This window comes from Ovis canadensis, chromosome 4 (genome assembly GCF_042477335.2).
Source record: "Ovis canadensis isolate MfBH-ARS-UI-01 breed Bighorn chromosome 4, ARS-UI_OviCan_v2, whole genome shotgun sequence".
NCBI lineage: Eukaryota > Metazoa > Chordata > Mammalia > Artiodactyla > Bovidae > Ovis > Ovis canadensis.
The window spans coordinates 48252280-48278549 of NC_091248.1; the positions used below are offsets into that span (position 1 = coordinate 48252280).

Consider the following 26270-nt stretch of genomic DNA (forward strand, 5'->3'; position numbering starts at 1 on the left):
AGTTGTCTAGTCATTTTAATTTATTAAGAGCCAGAGAATAACTATTGTTTAAATGAGTTCCTTGTTTATTTCTGTTCTCTGCACCCTTTAGGGACAGATAATATATAAATTCATATATAGGTTAAAAAGGCAATAGAACTCAATTAAAATCAAACATGTTCTTAGAACATTGAAAAGTAGGGAGGCATATGAAAGGACTGTGATCACAAGTGAAAACAACTGAAACACGTTATGATCAAGAAATAGAAGGAGGAAGAGATCAAATGGTGGAGTAGGACAACACAGAGCTCACCTCCCCCCATGAACGTGTCAAAAATACATCTGCGTGTGGAGCGGTTCTCACTGAAAACACACTGGAGACTGGCAGAAGGACTGGTGTGCACCCAGGATGTAAAATGAAGAGTCGCATGGAGTCAAGTAGGAAGGGAGGAGAAGTGGTCAGGATGGACCCCTGCCCCTCAGAAGGGACACAGAAGAGGGAGGAGATGTCACAAGCTGGGAGATCCCCCTGAGGAGTGAGTGGTTTCAGCTACGTAGAAAACGCTCCAGCCTTGGGGTCTGACACATAATGAAACCATCAACAAAATGAAAAATAGCCTGCGGCTGCTGCTGCTGCTGCTAAGTCACTTCAGTTGTGTCCAACTCTGTGTGACCCCATACATGGCAGCCCACCAGGCTCCCAGTCCCTGGGATTCTCCAGGCAAGAACACTGGAGTGGGTTGCCATTTCCTTCTCCAATGCATGAAAGTGAAAAGTGAAAGTGAAGTCACTCAGTTGTGTCCAACTCTTTGTGACCCCATGGACTGCAGCCTAACAGGCTCCTCCATCCATGGGATTCTCCAGGCAAAAATACTGGAGTGAAAAATAGCCTACTGACTGAAAATGTTTCCTAATGAGATGCCCAAGAAGGGATTAGTACCCCAAATACATAGATAGCTCATACAATTTGTCGATTTTAAAAAATGTACAATATGAGAGTTGCGAGTTAAGTTTTATTTGGGCCAAAATGAGGGTTGCAACTGGGGAGACAGCACCTCAGATAGCTGTGAGAAACTGCTCCAAAGAGGCAGGGGGGAAACGTCAGTATATATGTGATTTTTGGTGAAAGGAGAATACGTGCAATCAAGCCCATATTTTTCCAGTTTTCTGCTAGTCTTATGAACACTTCACTTATCACAAGGAATAGTGTCACCAGGAAGGATTTTAGTACTTTTCTAGATATGAAGAGATGCAAGAATTGAGCTCATAAAATCAGCTCCTGAGAATATCTAACTGTCTGAAGACCTGTCTTGCCAATTTTCCCAGAGCACAGAGTGCCTCATTTCTGCTCTCCACCCTGAACTCCTTTGGGGGTGTTGAAGATCAGCAGCAGAAGTACATGGTTTAATCCTTCTAAAGGTAGGTGGCAAGCAGCCATGGCAAGTGCCAGTTTGTAGTTGACAAACGCAATATTTTTTAAAAAACACACACTTTAAAAATTGACAGAAGACCTGTATACACATTTTTTTTCCCCCGGAGAAGACATGCAGATGGCCAAAAGCACAGGAAAAGATGCTCCACATTTCTAATTATTTGAGAAATGCAAATCAAAACCACAATGAGATATCACCTCAACGCTAGTCAGAATTGCCGCCATCCAAAAAAGTCACAAATAACAAATGTTGGCAAAAATGGAGAAAAGGAAACTCTAGTACACTGTTGGTGGGAATGTAATTAGTGTAGCTAACTAGAGCCAGATGTCCTGGAGTGTGAAGTCAAGTGGGCCTAAGGAAGCATTACTACAGCTAGTGGAGGCAATGGAATTCCAACGGAGCTATTTCAGATCCTAACAGATGATGCTGATACAATGCTGCATAAATATGCCAGGAAATTTGGAAAGCTCAGCAGTGGCCAAAGGACCCAAAAAGGTCAGTTTTCATTCAAATCCCAAAGAAGGGCAATGCCAAAGAATGTTCAAACTATTGCACAATTGCACTCATCTCACATGCTAGCAAGGTAATGCTCAAAATCCTTCAGTCAGTCAGTCAGTTCAGTTGCTCAGTCATGTCTGACTCTTTGCGACCACATAAATCACAGCACACCAGGCCTCCCTGTCTATCACCAACTCCCAGAGTTCACTCAGACTCATGTTCATCGAGTCAGTGATGTCATCCAGCCATCTCATCCTCTGTCGTCCCCTTCTCCTCCTGCCCCCAATCCCTCCCAGCATCAGGGTGTTTTCCAATGAGTCAACTCTTCCCATGAGGTGGCCAAAGTACTGGAGTTTCAGCTTTAGCATCATTCCTTCCAAAGAAATCCCAGGGCTGATCTCCTTCAGAATGGACTGGTTGGATCTCCTTGCAGTCCAAGGGACTCTCAACAGTCTTCTCCAACACCACAGTTCAAAAGCATCAATTCTTCAGCGCTCAGCCTTCTTCACAGTCCAACTCTCACATCCATACATGACCACTGGAAAAACCATAGCCTTGACTAGATGGACCTTTGTTGGCAAAGTAATGCCTCTGCTTTTCAACTTCTATGTAGAGTGCATTATGCAAAATACTGGACTGGATGAAGCACAAGCTGTAATCAAGATTGCCAGGAGAAATGTCAATAACCTCAGATATGCAGATGACACCACCCTTATGGCAGAAAGCGAAGAGGAACTAAAGAGCCTCTTGATGAAGGTGAAAGAGAAGATTGAAAAAGTTGACTTAAAAATTCAACATTCGAAAATGGAAGGCCATGCATCCAGTCCCATCACTTTATGACAAATAGATGGGGAAACATGGAAATAGTGAGAGATTTTATTTTCTTGGGCTCCAAAATCACTGCAGATGGTGACTGTAGTCATGAAATTAAAAGATGCTTGCTCCTTGGGAGAAAAGCTATGACAAACCTGGACAGTGTATTAAAAAGCAGAGACATCACTTTGCTGACAAAGGTCTGTATAGTCAAGGCTATGGTTTTCCAGTAGTCATGTATAGATGTGAGAGTTGGACCATAAAGAAGACTGAGCACTGAGGAATTGATGATTTCAAACTGCGGTGCTGGACAAGACTCTTGAGAGTCCTGTGGATAGCATGGAAATCAAACCAGGTCCTAAAGGAATCAACCCTGAATATTCCTTGGAAGGACTAAGACTGAAGCAAAAGCTCCAATACTTTGGCCAACTGAAGCCAAGAGCCAACTCATTGGAAAAGACCCTGGTGCTAGGAAAGATTGAAGGCAGGATGGAGAATGGGATGACAGAGGATGAGATGGTTGGATGGCACCACCTATTCAATGAACATGAATTTGAGCAAACTCTGCGAGATAATGAAAGGCAGAGAAGCCTGGCATGCTGCAGATCATGGGGTCACGAAGAGCCAGACACAACTGAGTGGCAGGACAACAACTGTGGAAAACAGTATGAAAGTTCCTTAAAAAACTAAAACTATAACTACCATATGATCCAGCTATTCCACTCCGGGGTGTATATCTAAAGAAAATAAAAACACTAGCTTGGAAAGGTACACACACCCTAATGTTTTATAGCAGTATTATTCACAATAGCCAAGATATGGTAAGTAACCTAAATATCTATCAATGAATGGGTAAAGGAAATGTGGTATATATTGTGGTGTGTGTGTGCATATATATACATGTGTGTATATATATATATATATATACACATACATGCATACCTATATATATATAATAGAAAGGAATAATATTCAGCCATAAGAAAGAATTAAATCTTGCCATTTGCAATAATGTTGGTGAACCTGGAGCATATTACATTTAGTGAAATAAGTCAGAGAAAGTCAAATAATGTATGACATCACTTAAATGAGGAATTTAAAAATAAAACTAGTGATAGTAACAAAAGAAAGATTATAGAGAACAAACTAGTGGTTACAAGTGGAAAAAGTGAAGTGCAGAGGGGTAAGATAGGGGTAGAAGGGTTAAAAGGTACAAACTGCCATGTATAAAGTAAATAAGCTCTAAGGATATATTGTACAACACAGGGAATATAGCCAATATTTAATAATAACCTTAAATAGAGTATAATCTATAAGAATATTGAATTACTCCGTTGTATACAGGAAACTAATACAATATTGTAAATTGACTGTTTGAGTTTGAGCAAGAGGAGAGTAAAAAAAGCTGGCTTAAAACTCAACATTCAAAAAAATGAAGATGATGGCATCCAGTCCCATCACTTCATGGCAAATAGATGGGGAAACAGTGAGAGACTTTATTTTTGGGGACTCCCAAATCACTGCAGATGGTGACTGCAGCCATGAAGTTAAACGATGTTTGCTCGTTGGAAAAAAAGCTATGAAAAACCTAGATAGCATATTACAAAGCAGAGACATTACTTTGATGACAAAGGTCCATTTAGTCAAAGCTATGGTTTTTCCAGTAGTCTTGTATGGATATGAGAGTTGGACTATAAAGAAAGCTGAGCACTGAAGAATTGATTCCTTTGAACTGTGGTGTTGGAGAAGACTCTTGAGAGTTCCTTAGACTGCAAGGAGATCAAAGCAGTCAGTCAATCCTAAAGGAAATCAGTCTTGAATATTCATTGGAAGGACTGATGCTAGAGCTGAAACTCCAATACTTTGGCCAACTGATGTGAAGAACTGACTTATTGGAAGAGATCCTGATACTGGGAAAGATTAAAGGCAGGAGGAGAAGGGGACGACAGAGGATGGGATGGTTGGATGGCATTACTGACTCAATGGACATGAGTTTGAGCAAGCTCCAGGAGTTGGTGATGGATAGGGAAGCCTGTGTGCTGCAGTCCATGGGTTTGCAAGGAGTTGGACATGACTGAGAGACTAAACTGAACTGAAATTGACTATGAGTCAATAAAAAAAAGTTTATGAAAAGTAACCAACATCCAGATGTATCCTAAAATACTGAATATCAAGATTGAGGCTAGAATCTACCTTGTATCAGTTTCCCTATGTTTTTCTTCATTCACAAAATAATTTATCCTACTTGGGAAAAAAATGAAATAATTCTAATAGAAAATTGTTAAAAGTATATACTTTAAACACTAACAAATCTTAAGATATGGTATAAAAATATCATGAAACAGTCATCAAGTTTTGTGATCAAGTTTGAAATAAAGATGATAAAACTTGACATGTTTTAATTTCACTTCAGAAAATACAGAATCTATAGATAAAAGGGACTAGAGAGTGTCAGTAAATTTAGTTTCTCCAGATGTTCAACAGATGCTGACTTTTGGTAGTTAACCCAAGTAGAAGCTTTAGAAAGAGAAGTATTTGCAGGAGACTGGTAAAATCTTCTAGATCTAGACTTCTAGGTCAAAATATCTTGTGTTTAAACCCCATCATAAGTGACTGATACTCTTCAGCCTTAAGGCAGATGGAGTTAGGACAACATGCAATGAATTTTATGGACCCGACATAACAAGAGTTTCTGGGCTATGACAAGGCATCCTTAGCAGAAACAGGATGAACTTCCTGAGATTCCAAATCTGAAAATAGACAGCAGGAAGTCAGAGAGCATTGCCTTGACAGAGGATGCCAGTCTGTATACCTTGAGACCAAGGAACCCCAGGAAAACTACAGATGCCCCACATGAAGGAAGTTCAACAACAATAGTGGCCTGATGCCAGATGATAAATGTTCTTGGCACATTAGAGAGTCACCTTTCTCACCAGTCTCCTGAGACTAACTCCAGAAGGGTTGGAAAGGTACTGACAACATAGATGAATTTGTTTTACCTTTGGATTTCGAATAACGTTTAGGGAAAACTGTTTACAGTGATCTATCAATTATCCAAATATTAATAATAGATTTTTTAAGGTGATAATAGTTCATAAAAACACAAGGTTCTTCTCCATGGATTCATAATATGAACCAGCTAGATCCTGTTTTAGGTAAGATGATTCATTCTGAAGAGGACACTAGTAACTGATCTATGAAATATATTCCATTTTAGAATCCAAGACATAACTTTCTACAAAAGATTTGTCTGAATTCTTAAACATTACTATAGCCACCCTGATTGATAAAGCAATCCCAGAAGCAAAATTGGGAAATTAGAAAGCCTGTTACTCATTTCTCAGTAAACCAAATCAAGGTTTACCTAGTTGCCCTTTGAATATGTGGTGGTTTCTCTACCTATAATTCACAGCACGTTGGGCCATCCTGTAGAAGTCTAGCTTCCCATACCCCAGCTATCCATGACTTTGTCTTATTTCTTTAAACATGTGCCCATTGGTTTCTATGGTGATCATGCAGAGCAAAAGTTATGTAGAAGCACAATTAGTGACACCTGAAAAAAGCTGGTTGGGAAGTAAAAATGATGGTGACCCAGGTCATCAAAGGGAAAAGTATTTCACAAAGATAAAATGTTTATATTACTACATTTTTTTCTCGTATCTTTTTTCTGTTTTCATTTGTGTATGTAAGCATGATTGAAATCACTATTGCTTCATATATTCTTGTTTTCTTCCCCAGGGAAGGCCTGATTCAAACTGTGAAAATTAGGTTCATAACAAAGAATCAAATTTTGATGCTCCGCATTTCTAATGATTCATTGAGTTAAAAGAATTTAAGAATCGATTCTAAACTAAACTGCTTTTAACCTAAGACTTTCTTTTAAAAAGTGAAGTCTGCAAAGGGAATGCACTGAATCATTGTAGTGTTTTGACACTTAATGCCAGCTTTATAAATTGTATCAATGTCTTGATTTTTTTTCATATTTCTTTGGCTCTACCAGTTCCTTAGAAAGTGATGTGCATTGTTAATAGTCTTTTATATTTTGCAGTTCTTTAAACTTTGTCAAATGGTTCTCTCATTTTATCCTTTATAACCACCCTGTGAATGCAGTATAGCAGACATTCTGCTTTTGACAAATTACAGGAATGACATGGTGGGGAGGGAGGGTGAATCACTTATGGAAAAACACAAAATCATTTGAAAATCCTAGTTAGGACTGTAATCCAAGTCTTCTGTCTTGCTTTTTGCAACTTTGATTAATTTTCTCCTTTTCTTTTGTTGAGTTCTTTTTTTCAAACTTTAGCAGACTTACTCTTTCATTTTCCCAATAGAAACATTTTTTTCCTCCTTTTAAAGTTTTTCTGTGTTGGAAAGATAAAGTAGAAAATAATTCTGGCAGAAAAGATTTGAACAGGAAAGCCTCTTGGTAATTTTTGCTAACTGATCAGAAAACTGTAATTATTTTGAAAGTTGTAAATCATTGTTATGCATATAATAATTGTGTTCTTGAAGAATTTCTCCAATTGGTTGCCCAGTTTTTCTCAAAAGAACAATTTTAAGTTGCTTTTACTGATCTGGAAGGTAGAGGGTAGGAATAACTTTTTAGGTGGCATGGTTTTCGTCTATTGTAATTTCCTGTTTTAAAAAAATATCTCTCTGTATTTTTTATTCTGAATGTATTTATTATTCCCTTTTTATAAAAAGAGAAATTAAAGCAAGTGAGAGAGTCAAGTCATTTTTCCGAAGAGTCACTGTTCACCATTGTTCATAGCTGTGACAAGACTGGGCCTCTGTTTCTGAAGCATGTCATATAGAACGTTGCTGTTTTCACATCCCACCCATGTTCACCTAGTCTACAGCACACAGACACTTTGGAAAGACAGACATATAAAAATGCATCAGTTATCAGGCGTGTGAATTTGTTTCAGTGTTCATATTAGGGTACCTTAGAATGTATTTCCTAGTGGCCCAGATGGTAAAGATTCTGCTTGCAATTTGGGAGACCCAGTTTGATCCCTGGGTCAGGAAGATCCCCTGGAGAATGGAATGGCAACCTACTCCAGTATTCTTGCCTGGAGAATTCCATGGACTGAGAAGCCTGGCCCGCTACAGTCCATGGGGTCACAAAAGAGTTGGGCACGACTGAGTAACACTTTCACTTTTTCAGAATACATTTAGTTAACTAATAGTATGAAATTTTACCTTTCTGATAGACTGAAGTTTTAGATAGTGAATCATCGAAAGGCATTTGAAATGAAAACTTAAAAAGGGTGTTTTTTGGATTCTCTGTATTATTGTGTGTCTGTCGTTTTGCTATTAGTTGTTTCAGGGCACCTGCACTTTGCGCAAGCTAAGGTCTGAAGGAGATTTTCAGGGAAATGCCTTATATTTACACAGCTTAACTTAAGGGAAGTGTAGTACACAAGTTGAGGGAACTATATGCCCCTGGTTTTAATGAATTCATGAACAAAACAGTCATTCCTATTAGAATCTTTCTGAATAGTTTCTTGCTTCAGTCAATAAGAATTCTGTATCCAGTAACAGCATGTTAATTTTTGAGCTATGCCATGTGTACCTGTCCTTAAAATGAAAGAGATGAGTTGACATAAAAGGCATACCCACCAGAAAGCAGGATTTTAAAGTCTGCATGCAGGTCCTGCCTAATGGTTGGTTCAGTGCAATCCCTCATCTGGGTCCCAGCCTTATTCATCATCACTGAGTGCCTCTTGTCAAAGGAAGTCATCCTCAGACTGAGGAAACCCAGGATTGCAGAACCATTTACATCACTGAGCTGTGTGTTGACTGATGGTGGTGTTTCTTTTTAACATTAGACAATTTTGTTTGTATGTCTTTCCCCTATCCTCTGCAGACCATGGACCTCTGTGTCTTTCTGTCCTCTAAACCACCTCACTTCTGTGCAATTACCTTAAACAGAAACTGCAAACCTCCTTCACCACCTAGTGCCTGTGTGCCCAGTACTCAGTCACTGCCTTGTTCTTGAAGCTCCCATGACAAGACCTGCTTGCACTTTTGCTCCAATTCACTTACCATTCCATTCCTATGGCAGGAATTCCCTTGCGTCCATCCCTTTTATTCTATCTCCTATCTAGAATATTCTAGACATGGCTCAGGCATCACTTTCACCAGTAAACTTTGGAGCTTTTTTTTGGTCATTACCTGTGCCTGTTTCTCCTTTAAAAAGAAAAAAAAAACAACTTGACAGAGATATAATGCACACACCATTGCAATTCACTCATTGAAAACATATACTTCAGTGGTTATTGTATATTCTGAGTGTGTAACCATCAGCCTAGTGGATTCTAGAACCTCTTCATCATTTCGCAAAGAAATCCCATACCCTTTAGCTATTATCTCCTTAAACCTAGTAAGTGGTTCCTAACTCTAAGCAATCACTAACCCATTTTCAAATGTTTTATAGAGCTTCCTATTATGGACTTAAATCTGGATAACATCATAAAAAATGTGGAATTTTTATTTGCTTCAGTCACTATGCATAATATTTTTGAAGTTCATCTAAGTAGGGGCATGCATCAGTACCGCATTCCTTTTTAAGGTGGAGTAATAATTCATTTTATGGGTATACCATGTTTTGTTCATCCATTCATCTGCTGATGGACGTTTTCATTGTTGCCACCTTTTGGATATTATGAATAATGCTGTTAGGAACATTCATGTACAAGTTTTTGTGTGGAGATAGCATTTTTATTTCTTTTGGGTATTTCCCTAAGAGAATTACTGAATCATATGATAATTCTGTTTAATTGTGTGAGAAACTGCCAGTTTCTTCCAAAGTTGCACCATTTTATACTCCCATCAGCAGAGTGTAAAGACTGCAATTGCCCAGCAACCTCCCAGCTTTTGATTCTAGCTATCCTGGTTGGTGCAGAGCGGTATCTAGTTGTGGTGGTGTCTCCTTGAGATTTTTTTCCATGTGTTTCCTCTGCATCTATGTATTGCTTCCCAGTATGCAGTATGTGCTCAAATGTTGATTGGACTCAATTGACTGTGTTACAAAAGCTGTTGGTTTTGTTGTTTTCCATGATTTATTTCAGCAAGTGTCCAGCAGGCACCTGTGATGGATGTACATTCTATTTCCTGTGGGAGAGTGTGGAAGCTTGCCCTCTGTGCACTGAACATGACTTCCATGAGATTGAGGGTGCCTGTAAGAGAGGATTTCAGGTAAGGGGCAAACTGTCTAAGCAGAATAGTGTCATTGAAGATACAACGGTTCAGTCCAGTATCACATTTACAGCATAGACATTTGATTCAGTAGTGTGGCTAAAGCTTAGAGTTAACTTAATGAGACATTAATATATATCTAAAATAAAGTTTGATACCTATACTTCTGTATGCTGAGGTAGCTGAAGATGTGTACTGGAATTGGGAAAATAAATTATACAAAGGGGTTGTAGACTTATGGGTATTTACCGAGATCATAAAGAAATGATATAACGAATCCAAGATATAGCTTATAGAATGCAGTTATAGGTATAATTAAGATGAGGATGATAAAACTGACTCTCCACAAGAAGCATATATAAAGAGTAAATCTTATGTGCACTCACACACGTTAATCAAGATCCTACTCTATGTTTTCTCTGCATTCACTTGTTTTTTAAAAGTAAAGTTAGGATTCTATTTTGTTTTCTTTATACATTTAATATATTTCCCTTGTCATTAATTTTTTTTAAATGACTTTTTTTAATAGAGAAATATTCCCTGGTGGCTCAGATGGTAAAGCGTCTGTCTACAACGTGGGAGACCCGGATTTGAGCCCTGGGTTGGGAAGATCCCCTGGAGAAGGAAATGGCAATCCACTCCAGTACTATTGCCTAGAAAATCCCATGGACAGAGGAGCCTGGTAGGCCCCAGTCTATGGGGTCACAAAGAGTCGGACACGACTGAGTGACTTCACTTCACTTCATTCTATTATGTATGCAATTTGGAATTTGATAATTTCCCTGTTGAACATTTAAGAAAAAATTGAAAATCATCTTTTTGTAAATAACTCTATAGTGAATATCTTTGTTAGACATTTGATTCTTTCCTTAGAGTTTATTGCTAGAAAGATATGGCCATTATTAAGGTTCTTGATACTTATTATACTATTAATAAATTGCTTTGGTTACATCAATTTGCTCTTATACTAATATGATGTTTGAGAGCACCCACTTCACTATACCAGCTTTGACTAGTACTATATAAAAGCACACTTTTCCTCTTTCAAAATGACTTACTTACTACTTTATCCTCTCTAAATTCCATTGAAATTGCACTGAAGGAGCACAGATGAGGGGATTCATCAGTACCAGTGGTGAGGATCCTATTGGAAAATGGACATCAGAGGATCAGAGATTCCAGTGGGATTGGAGGGCATGGCAACCCATTCCAGTATTCTTGCCTGGAGAATCCCCACGGACAGAGGAGCCTGGTGGTCTATAGTCAGTGGGGTCGCATGAGTAGGACACTACTAAGTGACCCAGCAAAGAAACACTGCACACCAGGTAGATGGGATAGAACTGACTTTCAGGTCAGCGTGGAGCACGCTAGGGTACTCACTGTGGACGGTGATCAGAGAAGGGAGCTGTTCTATCCAGGAAACTCTTAAAGAGCTTGTAGTTGGCAGGTTGGAGGGTCCAAGTGGGAGAAGAAATCGGAATGCCCCCACCCAGTCCCATACACTCAGCATATTTGGAAGCAGTAGTTTCCACCTCTAAGGAAAAAAAAAAAAAAAGAGAGAAAAAACAAAACATTGAGAACTATTCTCTAAACTGGTACTTTCCATTTTTGAATGACAGTGAACCTGTAGTAAGAAATACATGCTACATCAAGCCTAGGAAATAGACACAAACTCAGAAACATAGAGATATGCCTAAAAATAAAATTTTTATGAACAATACTTTAATATTTTATTCTTATCGAGCATAGGCATAATGGTACAAAATATGTTTCATTAATACGTTAATACAAAATGGAGACATCGCCAAATAGATAACACTAAACCAAAAATTAGGAAATACTTAATTCAGTAAGTGTGTTTACTTGTTGATAGCTCACACTGGCTCAGAGCAACAGAGCCAAAACTGCTCAAATATCTTAGGCATGGCTGAGCCAGTTTCCTTTAAACCTTTGTAAGTGGGTCAAAGATAAAAATTTCAATCTCAAAAAATGGTTTCTTTTTAATCCTCATAATAATAATGATACATTTTTATGCTTCACAGTAGAAATTAATCTATATCTTTTCTCTAGAATTATGATAAACTTGCTACCTTATAATTATTTTTTTAAGAGTAAATGAAAAATAAAAGATGCATTCCTTTTTTTGGCCACCAAGTTTAATTCAGGAGTTTTGAGAAGCCAAATGACCTTTTATCCAAACATTCTTCAATATTTAATATTTCTCTTCTGAAAGGTAGTGATTATAAGTTTGAGACAATGGGGAGGCAACTATTTCTCTAATTTTATCTTGTTCAAACTATCTTCATTAAAAAAACCTCTGTTCAACATCTTATACGAATGATTGAAACAGATAGTTGTGAGGTGATGCTTTTTAAATGTTTGGTTTTGCTTTAAGAATAATACCTTTCGGAACACTTTGTTGTGTTTGATATGTTGAGGTGTGTAACTCCCCCTATAGTTCCAAATTTATTTTGAGAAATATTAAAATCAGTTACATATGCCTTTCTGTTATGTTTGGATGTCAAATTTGAAAATATTTGCCAGATGAGAGGGAGCTTCAAATAGAAAAAAATGAAGTGTCCTTCTTCAGGGTATTCATTGCAATATTCATTGTCTGCACTAGCAGACAGACGGGTTTGATGCAGTAAGTGGCTATGTTTACTGCCAATCTCTGAATATTATAGCTTGAAATGTCTGTTCTTTGGTGAGTTTTCAATACACATGACAACTTTCCCTGTATCTTCCATTATGTCAGTGAACCAGGATGGATTTCTTTGGATGCCAAAGCCTTTTGATATTAAAAAATGATTGTAAAATGTTGAGATGGGTATCTTTTAATTTTTAAATAATTCTACTGTGTTTCTATTATATTGTCTGCTCTATTTCTATTATATTGTCTGCTCCATTCTTTATAGTTTTGCACTTGATATTGACTAAGAATATGTTTCTCTAATTTTATAAAGATGTATAATCCAGACGCACATGAAGTTAAATTTACACACTACAATTCCTCCACATACAGCTGATATAAACTAAAAGAGCTGCATGACTTGTGATAAAGTGCTCTTATCAAATTGAATCTCAAAAATCCATACCAGGTTCTAAGTGCGTATTAAGCATTACTTCTAAATGTTATATAGTGGTAGAGATTTGAAGAGATAGTGTGTTATTACTGGGAGGTAAGTTTTAAAATTTATCTCACTCTGTTCACAAAATATCCTTATATGCTGCAAGAATAAATTTTTCAGCTGCTCTGTCAGCCATTTTCTTGTTTTCCAAAGACATGACTTAATGTAGGGAGGTGAAAGTGGAAGTAAAACTCACTCAGTCATGTCCAACTCTTTGTGACCCCATGACTATATAGTCCCTGGAATTCTCCAGGCCAGAATACTGGAGTGGGTAGCCTTTCCCTTCTCCAGGGGATCTTCCCAACCCAGGGATCGAACCCCAGGTCTCCCACATGGCAGGCAGATTCTTTACCAGCTGAGCCACAAGGGAAGCCCCTAATATAGGGATAAAATTTTGTAATTAATAGAATGACTAAGAAATGTATAAAATGATCAAGTTAGAGAATGACTAGAAATTCTGTCAATAGCTTGACTTTATTTTTCCTTAACAATATGAGGAGCTTATTGAGAAGTTTAAATCTCTGGGTTTACAAGTATGTGTCTTTTTAATTCTGAAGTTTTAATGGCTTGTTTATAAGACCATCACTGAACATTAGAGCTTGCCATTTGCTTTGGGTGTAGCTTATGTGATACAACCATATAAACTCTTTCACAGCCTTTTTTTTTCTCTTGTTGGAACACCCTTGAATTGAAATCAGTGTTTGCTGACTGGAGTTAACATTTATCTCTTTATTGTTATTATTTACATGTAGAGAGGCAGCAGTTCAACCTTGTTCATGCTTCCTCATTCCTCACCTTTCTTATAAAAATTATATGAGCCATTTAAAAAATAATTTTTTCACATTAAGTTTAATAAAGTGTTACACTAAAATTTTTTTCAATTACTAACATCCTTTCTAAAAAGTTCTCAACCAAAACTTTGTTGAAACTTTTCCTCAAAGGAAATAGGATTCTCCTACACATCATTTACTTCAAGACTAACTGTGAAAGTGTATGAGTGTGTGAAATTAAACATTATGGTGTTATGCTTCTGTTAGCGTGTAGATAAAGTTACCATCATTCACCAGAAAATTTCAGGAGGCACACTGAGTAACAAATGTAATGCCTCATGTCATTTAATGTCACTGGACATAATCATCATGCAGATTGCTGCTGGTCACTGTATATGTTGAAATATATAAGGAATCTTGCCTGTACTCTGATTTTTGTCTCTGATCTCTTATTTGATCTGTTCATTAAATTGCTGGTTGAGACCCATTGTTTTTATTTTACTATTTACTAGTTGATTGCAGGGAGCAGTTTGAAAACATTGCCCTAGCAAAATTGTCGTCTACTTTGGGAGGACTAGAGTAAGTCCCTCAGCTGGGTAGCAATGACCCAGAATAACCTGCTCCTTATTTTGGCCTGGGGAAGGGGGTACAGGCTGCATGCCTACCCCACACTAGTCACCTAAGTCTGCCTGTCATGCTTTGCCTGTATGTCTGGCTCCAGGATCTGTTCTGCTATGCAGGGGAGAGGCTTTTTGGGGAAATGGATCTACGTGATGAGTGGCTGAAACCCATCCCAGTTAGTTATATTAAACAACCCAAGCTTTCATTTAAAAACATGATTAAGTCAGGGCTCGTCACATATTTGAAGGAAATATCTCAAATGGGAGTCATTTTTGTTCAACCTTCTTATAAGGAAGCAAACATGATCTGACAATTGATGGTCTTGTTGCATTTTCATTCATCATTTCCTTATTCTCTCTCTTCTATGTCTCTTTCCTCTCTTCGTGGAGCTTCAGCTTAGATAAAAGCTGAATAATCCTCTCTGCCTACTGTCAATAAAGGGTTAGCAAGACCTCCTCCTTCTAAATCTAATTTCGATGTCCTCTTTGTGTTTTGAAAGGAAACTTTATATGTATGGAATGAGCCTAAGTGGTGCATTAAAGGAATTTCTTTGCCTGAAAAAAAGTTGTCAACCTGTGAAACAGTTGACTTTTGGCTAAAAGTGGGAGCAGGCGTGGGAGCTTTTACAGCTGTTTTGCTGGTGGCTCTAACTTGCTACTTCTGGAAAAAGAATCAGAAGTAAGTAACCTCCGAATAAGAATGAGGAATCTCTTTTGTCGTGAAAATTTTAGGTTTAATCACCATACTCAACAATTTCTCCCAGAGCCAAAAGAATTTTCTCTTAGTTGAAAGAGTTATGGGAAAGGTCTTTAAGAAGGCAAATGGAATGGTTGTTATTCTGATAACAGAAAGACTAGAGAACATTAGAGATAATTGCACTGGACTCACTGTTTTTATAAGATAGAGAACAGAGGCTCCAGGCTACTCAGGTAGATGGGAGCAGAGCTCAGAGCAAAAGGCAGATTTTCTCTGTGTGTCTATTTTATTTTCATGACATCATGCTGCCTTCTTGCCCCATCATTGTTTTTTCAGTTTCTTGTGGGCAAATATTTGCAAAGAAACAGACTAAGCATATAGGCAAGTATCATCTTTATTTACTCCAGGACTTCAAGAATCTGAAGTTGAGTATTCAGTCTAACTACCAATTATATATTGATACATTATATGATTAGGCTTTTAAAAAATGATTTACCTGTCAGTGGGGCTGTGAAAGTTTTTTTTGTGTTATCTAAGGACAGTTATAATCTGAGGTGGGAAATAGAAAGCAATGAGTGAAAAAAGTAGTAAAGACCAAATCACTTGCCTATATATAATGTTCTCATCTTATGAACTAAACTTTGGAAAACTGCATATTAAATTAGTTCCCAAATATTTGTAAAAGATGAAAATTTATTCATACCTCTTATTTTCTCTGTTTTTCAAAAGTTTGTCATAATCGGCCACTTTATGTGATGTAAAATAAATCTTATAGAATTAACTATATTGTACTGAGTCTCTGAAATTCTGGAAAAGATTGGTATATAGATGGTAGATTAATGAGACCACATAGTGTTATGGTGATGGGTGAAGGAAATCTGTTGGTGAAGCAACTTTACTCCAAGACAATTAGCTGGTGTATGACCACCCCAAATAAGTATTAATTTATATTAAATGCCTCTTTATCTATTTATATATTCACCACTACTTAGACTGGAGTACAAATATTCCAAATTAGTGATGACTACGAACTCGAAAGAGTGTGAGCTCCCAGCTGCAGACAGCTGTGCTATCATGGAAGGAGAAGATAATGAAGAGGAAGTTGTATATTCCAATAAACAGTCCCTCCTGGGAAAACTCAAATCCTTGGCAACAAAGGTAACAGCAGAATTTTAACCTGGTAATACTGTGTGTTTATGAGTAAGAGGCCATATTAGCCTAACAGCAATGTTCTTGAAAACTCTGTCATGGAACATATCTATATCTCTGTGGGTATTTATCTGGTAGGAATACTTTTGGAAATACAGAAAGATGTAAATACAAGAATAATCACTGCAGTATTGTTTTGCTGGTTAACCAGGTAGAAACAACTTTTAACACCGTCAGGAAGTATATATTTCCATATATCAAAGCAGTGGGATGCTGTGCAATCCTGCAGCTGGTACAGATGGAGATGTCTGTGTGTACTGATATGTCAGTAGGTCCAAGGTCAGTGAAGTGAGAGCGACCGTAGACTATCACATTTGTATTAAATGTACATTTATATTAGTATCTGAGCAGGAAACTACGAATGATAGCTGCATTTTGAGAGTTTTTAATTAATGGGTGTCTTTCATCTTTGAAGTAATACGGTTTTGTAATATTTGAATTTGTACAAAGATAATGTATTAATAGTATTACAAAAACAATTTTAGGTAAATAAATGATCCAATGTTTATTTATATATTTTGTTTTAGAACAAGATTGTTTCATTTAGAGAAAATAAAAGTTATATAAAATGTTGAGATATTACCTTATCAGATGGTATCACATTAATCAGCTTTGAAATGATTACTATATCCAAACAGATAACATGAAGCCTTACATATTATTTGTAAACGCATTTTATTGACTTAAAAGATAAAACATGGCGCTTTACTTTTGCAAGATTGAAAATAGAATGAAACATGAAAGAAACTGCATTTCAAAGGATTTTCAGCAGGCAGGGCATGTGGCAAAGGTTACATTTATTGTGGGTGCTTTAGTAATCATTTCCTAATTTAGGTACATAAATATATCATAGGGGATCATTTAAAAATAAATGAATAAGCCCTATTCTCCTTATACTAATGGCTATTTGATTTTGCTTACTATGCTAGTTTATGGAGGGTACTATTGCTAAGGGACAGTGAATGTACAGTGATTGTCAAGAGCTGAGAATTTACCCTACTTATAAGCTAACAAGTGAGCCTCCTATGATTTCATGGATACTTTAGAAGACATAGAATTTCTGATCAGAGACAAAGGACAGTTTAAATGGTCATAACAGAAGCACTAGCCAAAACCTCAGCATTTATCCCAGTTTCAAAGCCTCACTTCCTACAGATTACTCTTGGTGAGCTGCATTATAGGTAACGAACCTATAATGAACTTGGGAACCTAAATCTTTCAGAATGGGCAGCAAGCATCTCTGCCTTTGTTCCAAAGAGAGATATTATTATTATTGTACTGGACAGTTAGCATCCTCATTCATTGCTCCAGAGGGAAACACTGTTTTCAAGACTGTACGTGAGCTTGCCCTTTGCTCTGGAAGGATGTAACATCTTCATATATATATAAAGATGTATATATATAAAGTCTTTCTATATAAAGACTTTTGAAAAGGTGCCAGTGCCTGGTGGCTCAGATGGTAAAGCGCCTGTCTACAATGCGGGAGACCCAAGTTCGATCCCCGGGTCGGGAAGATCCCCTGGAGAAGGGAATGGCAATCCTCTCCAGTACTATTGCCTGGAGAATCCCATGAACAGAGGAGCCTGGTAGGCTACAGTCCACGGGGTCGCAAAGAGTCGGACACGACTGAGCGGCTTCACTTTCACTTTGAAAAAGTAGTCTAGAACAAAGGGGAATCAGTGTTGTATTCACAAGATATGCAGAAATACCAAAGGACCATAGAGAGTTGTCTCCCAACAAAATCCAAACCTCCGTAGCAGTTTGCATCTGCTCGTCCCAAATTCCTAATCTTTCCTTCTCCTCCTACCCCTCATCCTTGGCAACCACAAGTTTGTTCTCTACGTTTCTGTTTTGTAGATAGGTTCATTTGTGTCATATTTTAGATTCTACATATCAGTGATATCATATGGTGTCTCTTTTTAATGACTGACTTCATTTAGTAATTAATCTCTAGTTCTATCCATGTTGCTGCAAATGGCATGATTTCATACATTTTTTTTTATTCCATCTTTTTAAATTTATTAGCAACCCATAGAGTGAGTGTGAATAACAAGTCAGTTTTCCCTCCAGGAATCTACTCTGATTAACCAAGAGTAGTCTGATTTTGAAAAGATCTTCGCAGTTGTCTAAGAGCTACATGATCTAAGGAGGATGTTTTCATAAACAGTTAAATTACACTCCTAGGGTACAAGCTATGCTGCTTCTAGGAGAGAAGTTAATGTCTGGTTCTTACAAAAAGTATAGTCCTGTAGGTACACTTGGTGCCAGCGGAAAGAAAGAATTTATTTATGATTGTTAGGGACACCAAGTGGAATCTCTTTAACTAGGCAGCACTGGTTGATAGTGCCTGCGACCTTCTTGCTGGCTTATAAACCTTAGTGTTTCTGATTCACCTCTGACAGCTGTGTCTCTTTGTCTTTGGAGAGACTGCTTGAGGACAGTTAGTCCAGCTTTTCCTGTTTGCCCATGCCGCAGACTGGGTGGTATTTGTCCACTCCATGGAATGATTGAGTGATGGGAATGGACATGTCGATTGTTATTTTGGGGCAGAAGCTGGCACCATACCAGCTATTTCTATACTTTTCATTAAGTTTAAGGGGGTATGGCAACCAAAATGTGGTGAAAGCATCTGCTGGATTTGGTAAACAGTAGACTGTTAAATCTAAGGCACTTGCAAGAATTTGAGAGTGGAACATTTTCCTTCATTGGGAGGTGAAAGGGTAACTTTGAAAATCAAAAACCTTTGCATCTCTCAGGGTGTAAGGTTACTCCTTCCCAGGTGCCTCATTATCAAACTACACTGTTGATCCTCCACTGCCACAAATCAGTATGTCCCTTTCAGTAGCTGAAATTCCACCTTATTTCTATTCATCTACTGGAGTTCTGTGCCTGTGAACATTCAGGTCCAGGAAGGTCAAGGGCTTTTAAACACACTTAGGGAGACCTAGGGTGTTTTGAACCTTTCTCCCTGTGGGCTACAGTAGAAGTCTTTTTTTTTTTTTTTAATTGGAGTGTAGCAGCTTTACAGTGTTGTGTTAATTTCTGCTGTACTAACAAAGTGAGTCAGTTGTACACATACATTCAGTTCAGTTCAGTTCAGTCGCTCAGTCGTGTCCGACTCTTTGCAACCCCAATAATCGCAGCACTCCAGGCCTCCCTGTCCATCACCAACTCCCGGAGTTCACTCAGACTCATGTCCATCGAGTCAGTGATGCCATACAGCCATCTCATCCTCTGTCGTCCCCTTCTCCTCCTGCCCCCAATGCCTCCCAGCATCAGGGTCTTTTCCAATGAGTCAACCCTTAGCATGAGGTGGCCAAAGTACTGGAGTTTCAGCTTTAGCATCATTCCTTCCAAAGAAATCCCAGGGTTGATCTCCTTCAGAATGGACTGGTTGGATCTCCTTGCAGTCCAAGGGACTCTCAAGAGTCTTCTCCATCACCACAGTTCAAAAGCATCAATTCTTCGGCACCTAGCCTTCTTCACAGTCCAACTCTCACATCCATACATGACCACAGGAAAAACCATAGCCTTGACTAGATGGACCTTTGTTGGCAAGGTAATGTCTCTGCTTTTGAATATGCTATCTAGGTTGGTCATAACTTTTCTTCCAATGAGTAAGCATCTTTTAATTTCATGGCTGCAATCACCATCTGCAGTGATTTTGGAGCCCCCCAAAATAAAGTCTGACACTGTTTCCACTGTTTCTCCATCTATTGCCCATGAAGTGATGGGACCAGATGCCATAATGTTCGTTTTCTGAATGTTGATCTTTAAGCCAACTTTTTTACTTGCCACTTTCACTTTCATCAAGAGGCTTTTTAGTTCCTCTTCACTTTCTGCCATAAGGGTGGTGTCATCTGCATATCTGAGCTGATTGATATTTCTCCCGGCAATCTTGATTCCAGCTTGTGCTTCTTCCAGCCCAGCGTTTCTCATGATGTCCTCTGCATAGAAGTTAAATAAGCAGGGTGACAATATACAGCCTTGATGTACTCCTTTTCCTATTTGGAACCAGTCTGTTGTTCCATGTGCAGTTCTGACTGTTGCTTCCTGACCTGCATACAGATTTTTCAAGAGGCAGGTCAGGTGGTCTGGTATTCCCATCTGTTGAAGAAGTTTCCACAGTTGATTGTGATCCACACAGTCAAAGGCTTTGGCATAGTCAAGAAAGCAGAAATAGATGTTTTTCTGGAACTCTCTTGCTTTTTCCATGATCCAGTGGATGTTGGTGATTTGATCTCTGGTTCCTTTGCCTTTTCTAAAACCAGCTTGAACATCTGGAATTTCATGGTTCACGTATTGCTGAAGTCTGGCTTGGAGAATTTTGAGCATTACTTTACTAGCATTTGAGATGAGTGCAATTGTGCAGTAGTTTGAGCATTCTTTGGCATTGCCTTTCTTTGGGATTGGAATGAAAACGGACCTTTTCCAGTCCTGTGGCCACTGCTGAGTTTTCCAAATTTGCTGGGATATTGAGTGTGGCACTTTCACAGCATTATATTCCAGGATTTGAAATAGCTCTACTGGAATTCCATCACCTCCACTAGCTTTGTTCGTAGTGATGCTTTCTAAGGCCCACTTGACTTCACATTCCAGGATGTCTGGCTCTAGATGAATGATCACACCATCGTGATTATCTGGGTTGTGAAGATCTTTTTTGTACATATATCCCCTCTTTTTAAAATTCCCTTGCCATTTAGGGTTCCATGGAGCATTGAGTGGAGTTCCCTGTGCTGTATACTTTGTTCTCATTAGTCGTCTACTTTATACATAATAGTGTATATACATGTCAATCCCGATCTCCCAGTTCATCCTTCCCCCTCTTCCCCGCCTTGGTGCTCATGTTTGTTCTCTACATCTGTGCCTGCTTTCTGCCTTGCACAGAGGTTCATCTGTACCATTTTTCTAGATTCCACATTTATGGAATAATATACAATATTATTTTTTCTGACTTACCTCACTCATGGATGACAGTCTCTAGGTCCACCCATGTCTCTGAATGGCAGTTTTGTTCCTTTTTAAGGCTGAATGATAACCTATTGTATATACATACCACATCTTCTTTACTGATCCTCTGTTGATGGACATTTAGTTTGCTTCCATGTCCTGATGATTGTTTATAGTGCTACAGTGAACACTGAGGTGCATGTATCTTTTGGAATTATGGTTTTCTCCAGGAATACACCCAGAAGTGGGATTGCTGGGTCATATGGTAGTTCTATTTTTAGTTTTTTAAGCAACCTCCATACTCTTCTCCATAGTGGCTGTGTCAGTTTACATTTCCACCAATGGTGCAAGAGGGCTCCCTTTTCTCCACACCCTCTCTAGCCTTTATTGTTTATAGATTTTTTGATGATGGCCATTCTGACCAGTGTGAGGTAATACCTCATCGTGGTTTTGGTTTGTGTTTCTCTAATAATTAGGCTGAACATCTTTTCATGTGCCTCCTGGCCATCTGTATGGCCATTTATTCTTTGGAGAAATATCTGTTTAGGTCTGCCACCCATTTTTTGATTGGGGTGTTTGTTTTTATTTGATATTGAGCTACAGGTGCTTTTTGTATATTTTGGAGATTAATCCCCTGTCAGTTGCTTCATTTGCCAATAATTTCTTCCATTCTGAGAGTTGCCTTTGTCTTGTTTATGGTTTCTTTTGCTGTGGAAAAGATTTTAAGTTTGATTAGGTCCCATTTGTTTATTTCTATTTTCACTCCTTTAGGAGGTGGGTCATAAAAGATCTTGCTGTGATTTATACCAAAGAGTGTTCTGGCTGCATTTTTCTCTGAGAGTTGTATAGTGTCTGGCCTTACATTTAGGTCTTTAAGCCATTTTTAGTTTATTTTTGTGTATGATTTTAGGAAGTGTTCTAATTTCATTTTTTCACAGGTGGCTGTCCAGTTTTCCCAGAACAACTTATTGAAGAGACCGTCTTTTCTCCATTGCATATTCTTGCCTCCTTTGTCATAGATTAAGTCACCATAGGTGTTTGAGTTTATCTCTAGGATTTATATCCTGTTCCATTGATCTGTGTTTCTGTTTTGTGCCAGTACTGTCATGTCTTGGTTACTGTAGCTTTACCAGATAATTTGAAGTCAGGGAGGGTGATTTCTCCAGCTGTTTTTATTTCTCAGGATTGCTTTGGCTATTCATGATCTTTTTATTTCCTTACAAATTATAAATGTTTTTGTTCTATTTCTAAGAAAAATGCCATTGATAGGGATTTCATTGAATCTGTAGATTGCTTTGGGTAGTATAGTAATTTTCATAGTATTGATTCTTCCAATTAAGAACATGATATAATCTCTCCACCTGTTTGTTGTTGTCTTTGATTTCTTTCATCAGTATATTATAGTTTTCTAAGTACAGGTCTTTTGCCTCCTTAGGTAGGTTTATTCCTAGGTGTTTTATTCTTTTTGTTACATGGCAGGAGTATTGAGTAGGGTCTCTTGGAGCACAACAGAAGAGAAAAGAATACATTCTTTAGTGACAAGCTAAGGAGAAACTTCTGGGAGAAGTTGGATTTTCTTTGGATTCTTGAATTTAGAGCTTTAAAAGATCATTTTGTATGCCTCTTTATTTAATGCATGAGTAAACTGAGACCTACCAAGAGAGGGTGAGTTAGGAATTAGAAACTGCATCTTCTGAGTCCCAATTCATAATTTTTCTTTCTCCATGCTGGTGTTTCAGTACTTTTTCCCAACCATTGATTGATAGCCAATGATGTGTGAGGCCTTGGGTCATTTTATGGGAATTAAAAAGTGATAGAATTCCTGCCATCAGGAGATTCCAGTTAATTAGTGATGTTAACCACATACACATACACATATGTATGTATATATCCCACCATATCAGTTATAGGAGCAAAATCCCCTGTGAATACAGAGGACATGGTGACGAAAGCCCTGTGAAGCAAACATGACTGTATAGAGGGCTTCCAGTGTTTTACTTGAAACATTGCCTGGAGGATAACCAACAGGTCTCTGCCTCCCCTTCCTGAGGAACAGGTTAAATCAAATCTTCTGAAAGCAAGGCCACAAAAACCTCAGCATTCCCTTCTAGTTCATGGCTGATGTCTAGTGCTCTTTCCTGTAAATACACAGTGAGATCCTTGAGGGCAGGCATTTTGTATCCCATAAAGTCTAGTCCGTGTTCCTGTTCCTGCAACATATAGATGTTTAACAAATATTTGGATTATCGATGGTTATTCCTACAAAATTAAGGCTGGGACATGTGAGACTTGAGGTAGATTCTCCTAGAACCAGTGGGTTAGGGTGCTGCAACCTGCAGGCTGCTCTCCCAGGGATTTGTTGCCTGGGCAGAGGCAGGGAAATGGGATATGCTGGTTTGCATTGTGATTTTTTTTCTTTTTCTGTAATCCTGACCATGTAGCCCTAAAGTGGATCTGAAGTCTTGGACTTCTCTGCTCAAATGGGAGAAGATACAAAAGGAAACTGATTCTTCTTGACAGATACTCAGAATCTATTTCCTGTTATTTTCTCACTTCACTTTTCGGTTTTATACACATATCCATGTGTACCCAGGACTGATCTGCTTTATATTTCTTTTACTTTTAAAATAATCCTATTTCTTTTCATCTTTTTTCTCCTCAACAGCATAGTCTCTCCACTACATTATAGCAGCCTTTGGAAAGCTTTGTCTAGCAATGAAAACATTGGGAAAAATTTCACTACTTCCTTTTCTCCCCATTAAGGAAGAATAATTTATCTTAATAGATTGAATGCATTATAAAACAAATTCCATCAATGATATACTTGCATTCAAATTTTGATTTATTATCTGAGATGGCTTGTTTTTAATATCTTTAGTAAACATGATCCCCAAAGATTTTCCTTAAACTTAACAGTGAACCCAAATGATCGTATGTCTTATTTGTGTTCTCTTTATTTCTGCTCTCCTTTTTTCTTATTATTTACCCTATGTTATCTTGAGAATATTTAGTTTACTGTCTGCAGTTTACATGGATAGGTCATCTCTTTCAGCACTCAGATCAGATGTCCTCCTTGGAAGGGTCTCAGTGAATTTCTTCATAAGGATCACAGCTGTATCTTTTGGTATCTATTATAGTCATGTGTTTGCTTCTATTTTGGGTTGTGTGTCTTTGGGGTAGGCATGGTATCTGTTTTACATCTACTACCCTCCCCTTTAAATGTAAAATCCCAATTATGAATGGCTGGTACATACATTGAACTGACTTCAGAACTTACTTTCTGGGTAGGTAAGATCCTAAAACTTACTGTAATTTTAATGAGTTGTTTTTGTCTTTATATTTTCCACCCATAGGAAAAAGAAGACCATTTTGAATCTGTTCAACTGAAATCCTCAAGATCTCCAAATATATGAAAAGACAGTGCTGTAGCTGTCAGACTAATGAACAAAGAAACCCACTCTCTAGTTTTACAGAACCATAGTTTAGAGCCTGTCCTCATATCCGGCACATTGGCGATGTTACAGAGGAGGGCCACGTCACTGAGAAGGGAAGGAGGTTGAAATGTTAGATTGCCTTATCACATGGTCAAGTGTCTTGCCAAAAATGAGAAAGCAAGTGGTTTGAGTCTCAACTGAAGATGAAGCTCAACTCAGGAAGAGATTTATCTGTATATACACATAACTCAAAACCAAGGTTAAGCCCACCAGTGCACTGCTGATGCATGCCGTATAATTAATGGGTAATTTTTCTTCTTTATAAATTCTATATAAAAAGTGTGTTTGGAGGGCTGATGTGAGCATATTCATTGTGATCCCATGTATGTCTTTTCTTTGTTTATATTTTGGGGAAGATTTGAAAAATTTTTTAAGGTACAGTTATTTTTCTCATTATTTATTTTCCTGACCAACCTTTAAACATGTTTTCTATTAAAAATGATGAACAAAGAAAAACAATAGATTTTTCATTTTTCCATAGGGTATCCTTCTTGATTTCAGGAGCCTAAGTAAACAGTAATTCTTAATGAAGAGTCAGCATGTGTTTGGGTTATCTAAACTTATAATCGCCTTTGAAATTCCATCCTTGTTGGAACTGGTAAGAAGGGCTTTTTAAGAAATGGGATTCTTAAAAAAAATAAATAAAAAGGCAAAGAGAAGCTTAGACTTTCCCCTAATAAAAACAAGCTGACACTATCACAGAAGTCAAATGGCTTGAAACAATTTATGTAATACTTGAAGTATAATTTAGAATGAATAGGAAAGCTTTTTTTTTTTTAATCAAATCACTTCCAAAGTCATGAAAAAAAAGTGGGATGGCTTGTGTATCAGTACAGATAACTGTACAGAGGTACTGGGATAATGTATGGCCTCCCGAAAATGGCAGTGGGTACATTTGCCCTGTGTCAAGCATCAAAGGTTACACGCTAGACTGTAAGGATTGTTACTTCCATAGAAGTTTGCTTTTTAAGTTACTTAGAAATTCAATTTTAGAATATTGCATATATCTGTATTCAAAATAAGAATGTTGTTGTACCATAAGCAGCTATGAAATCAGTATTGTTGCTCTTATTAAAAAATGATCCAGATAATCGTGGTATTTTCTCTAATGGACAGGTTATACTGATATTAGCAGGAATTGAATATTTGTCAAAAGAAGTTTGAACGAAGCTGGGTATGACCAATTTTGTGTAAACTTGTTTTAAAACTAGGAAAGAGGGGAGTTTCCTGACCAGTTATAATCTAAGGTGATCTTGTTTGTTTTCAATAAACAGTGATCTTTACAGGTTTTAATCCAGAGTTTTAAAAAGATTGGTAATTGGCCAGTGAGGTAGGGCATAGGGACAAGTTTGTTAAATGTTTTGCCCCCAGTCTGTCAATGAGGTATGCCTTGTAATTTTTGATTCAGCAGGTCATCCTTAGTTTTGTGGCCAATGAAGGAAAAATAAATAATTGAATTTATTTCACTGGTGGGTAAAA

General features: G+C 37.8%; 1 protein-coding gene across 2 annotated transcripts in view; it reads left to right on the plus strand.

Moving 5' to 3' along the window:
- The window catches only part of ELAPOR2 (endosome-lysosome associated apoptosis and autophagy regulator family member 2), a 215435-nt gene extending 189165 nt beyond the window's left edge, over positions 1-26270 (plus strand). For both annotated transcript variants that reach the window (XM_069587760.1, XM_070292381.1), the window contains exons 19-22: positions 9797-9923; positions 14942-15120; positions 16131-16296; positions 24651-26270. In XM_069587760.1, coding sequence (XP_069443861.1) covers positions 9797-9923; positions 14942-15120; positions 16131-16296; positions 24651-24710 — 532 coding nt within the window. In that variant the 3' untranslated portion in view covers positions 24711-26270. The remainder of the gene's footprint in view (positions 1-9796; positions 9924-14941; positions 15121-16130; positions 16297-24650) is intronic.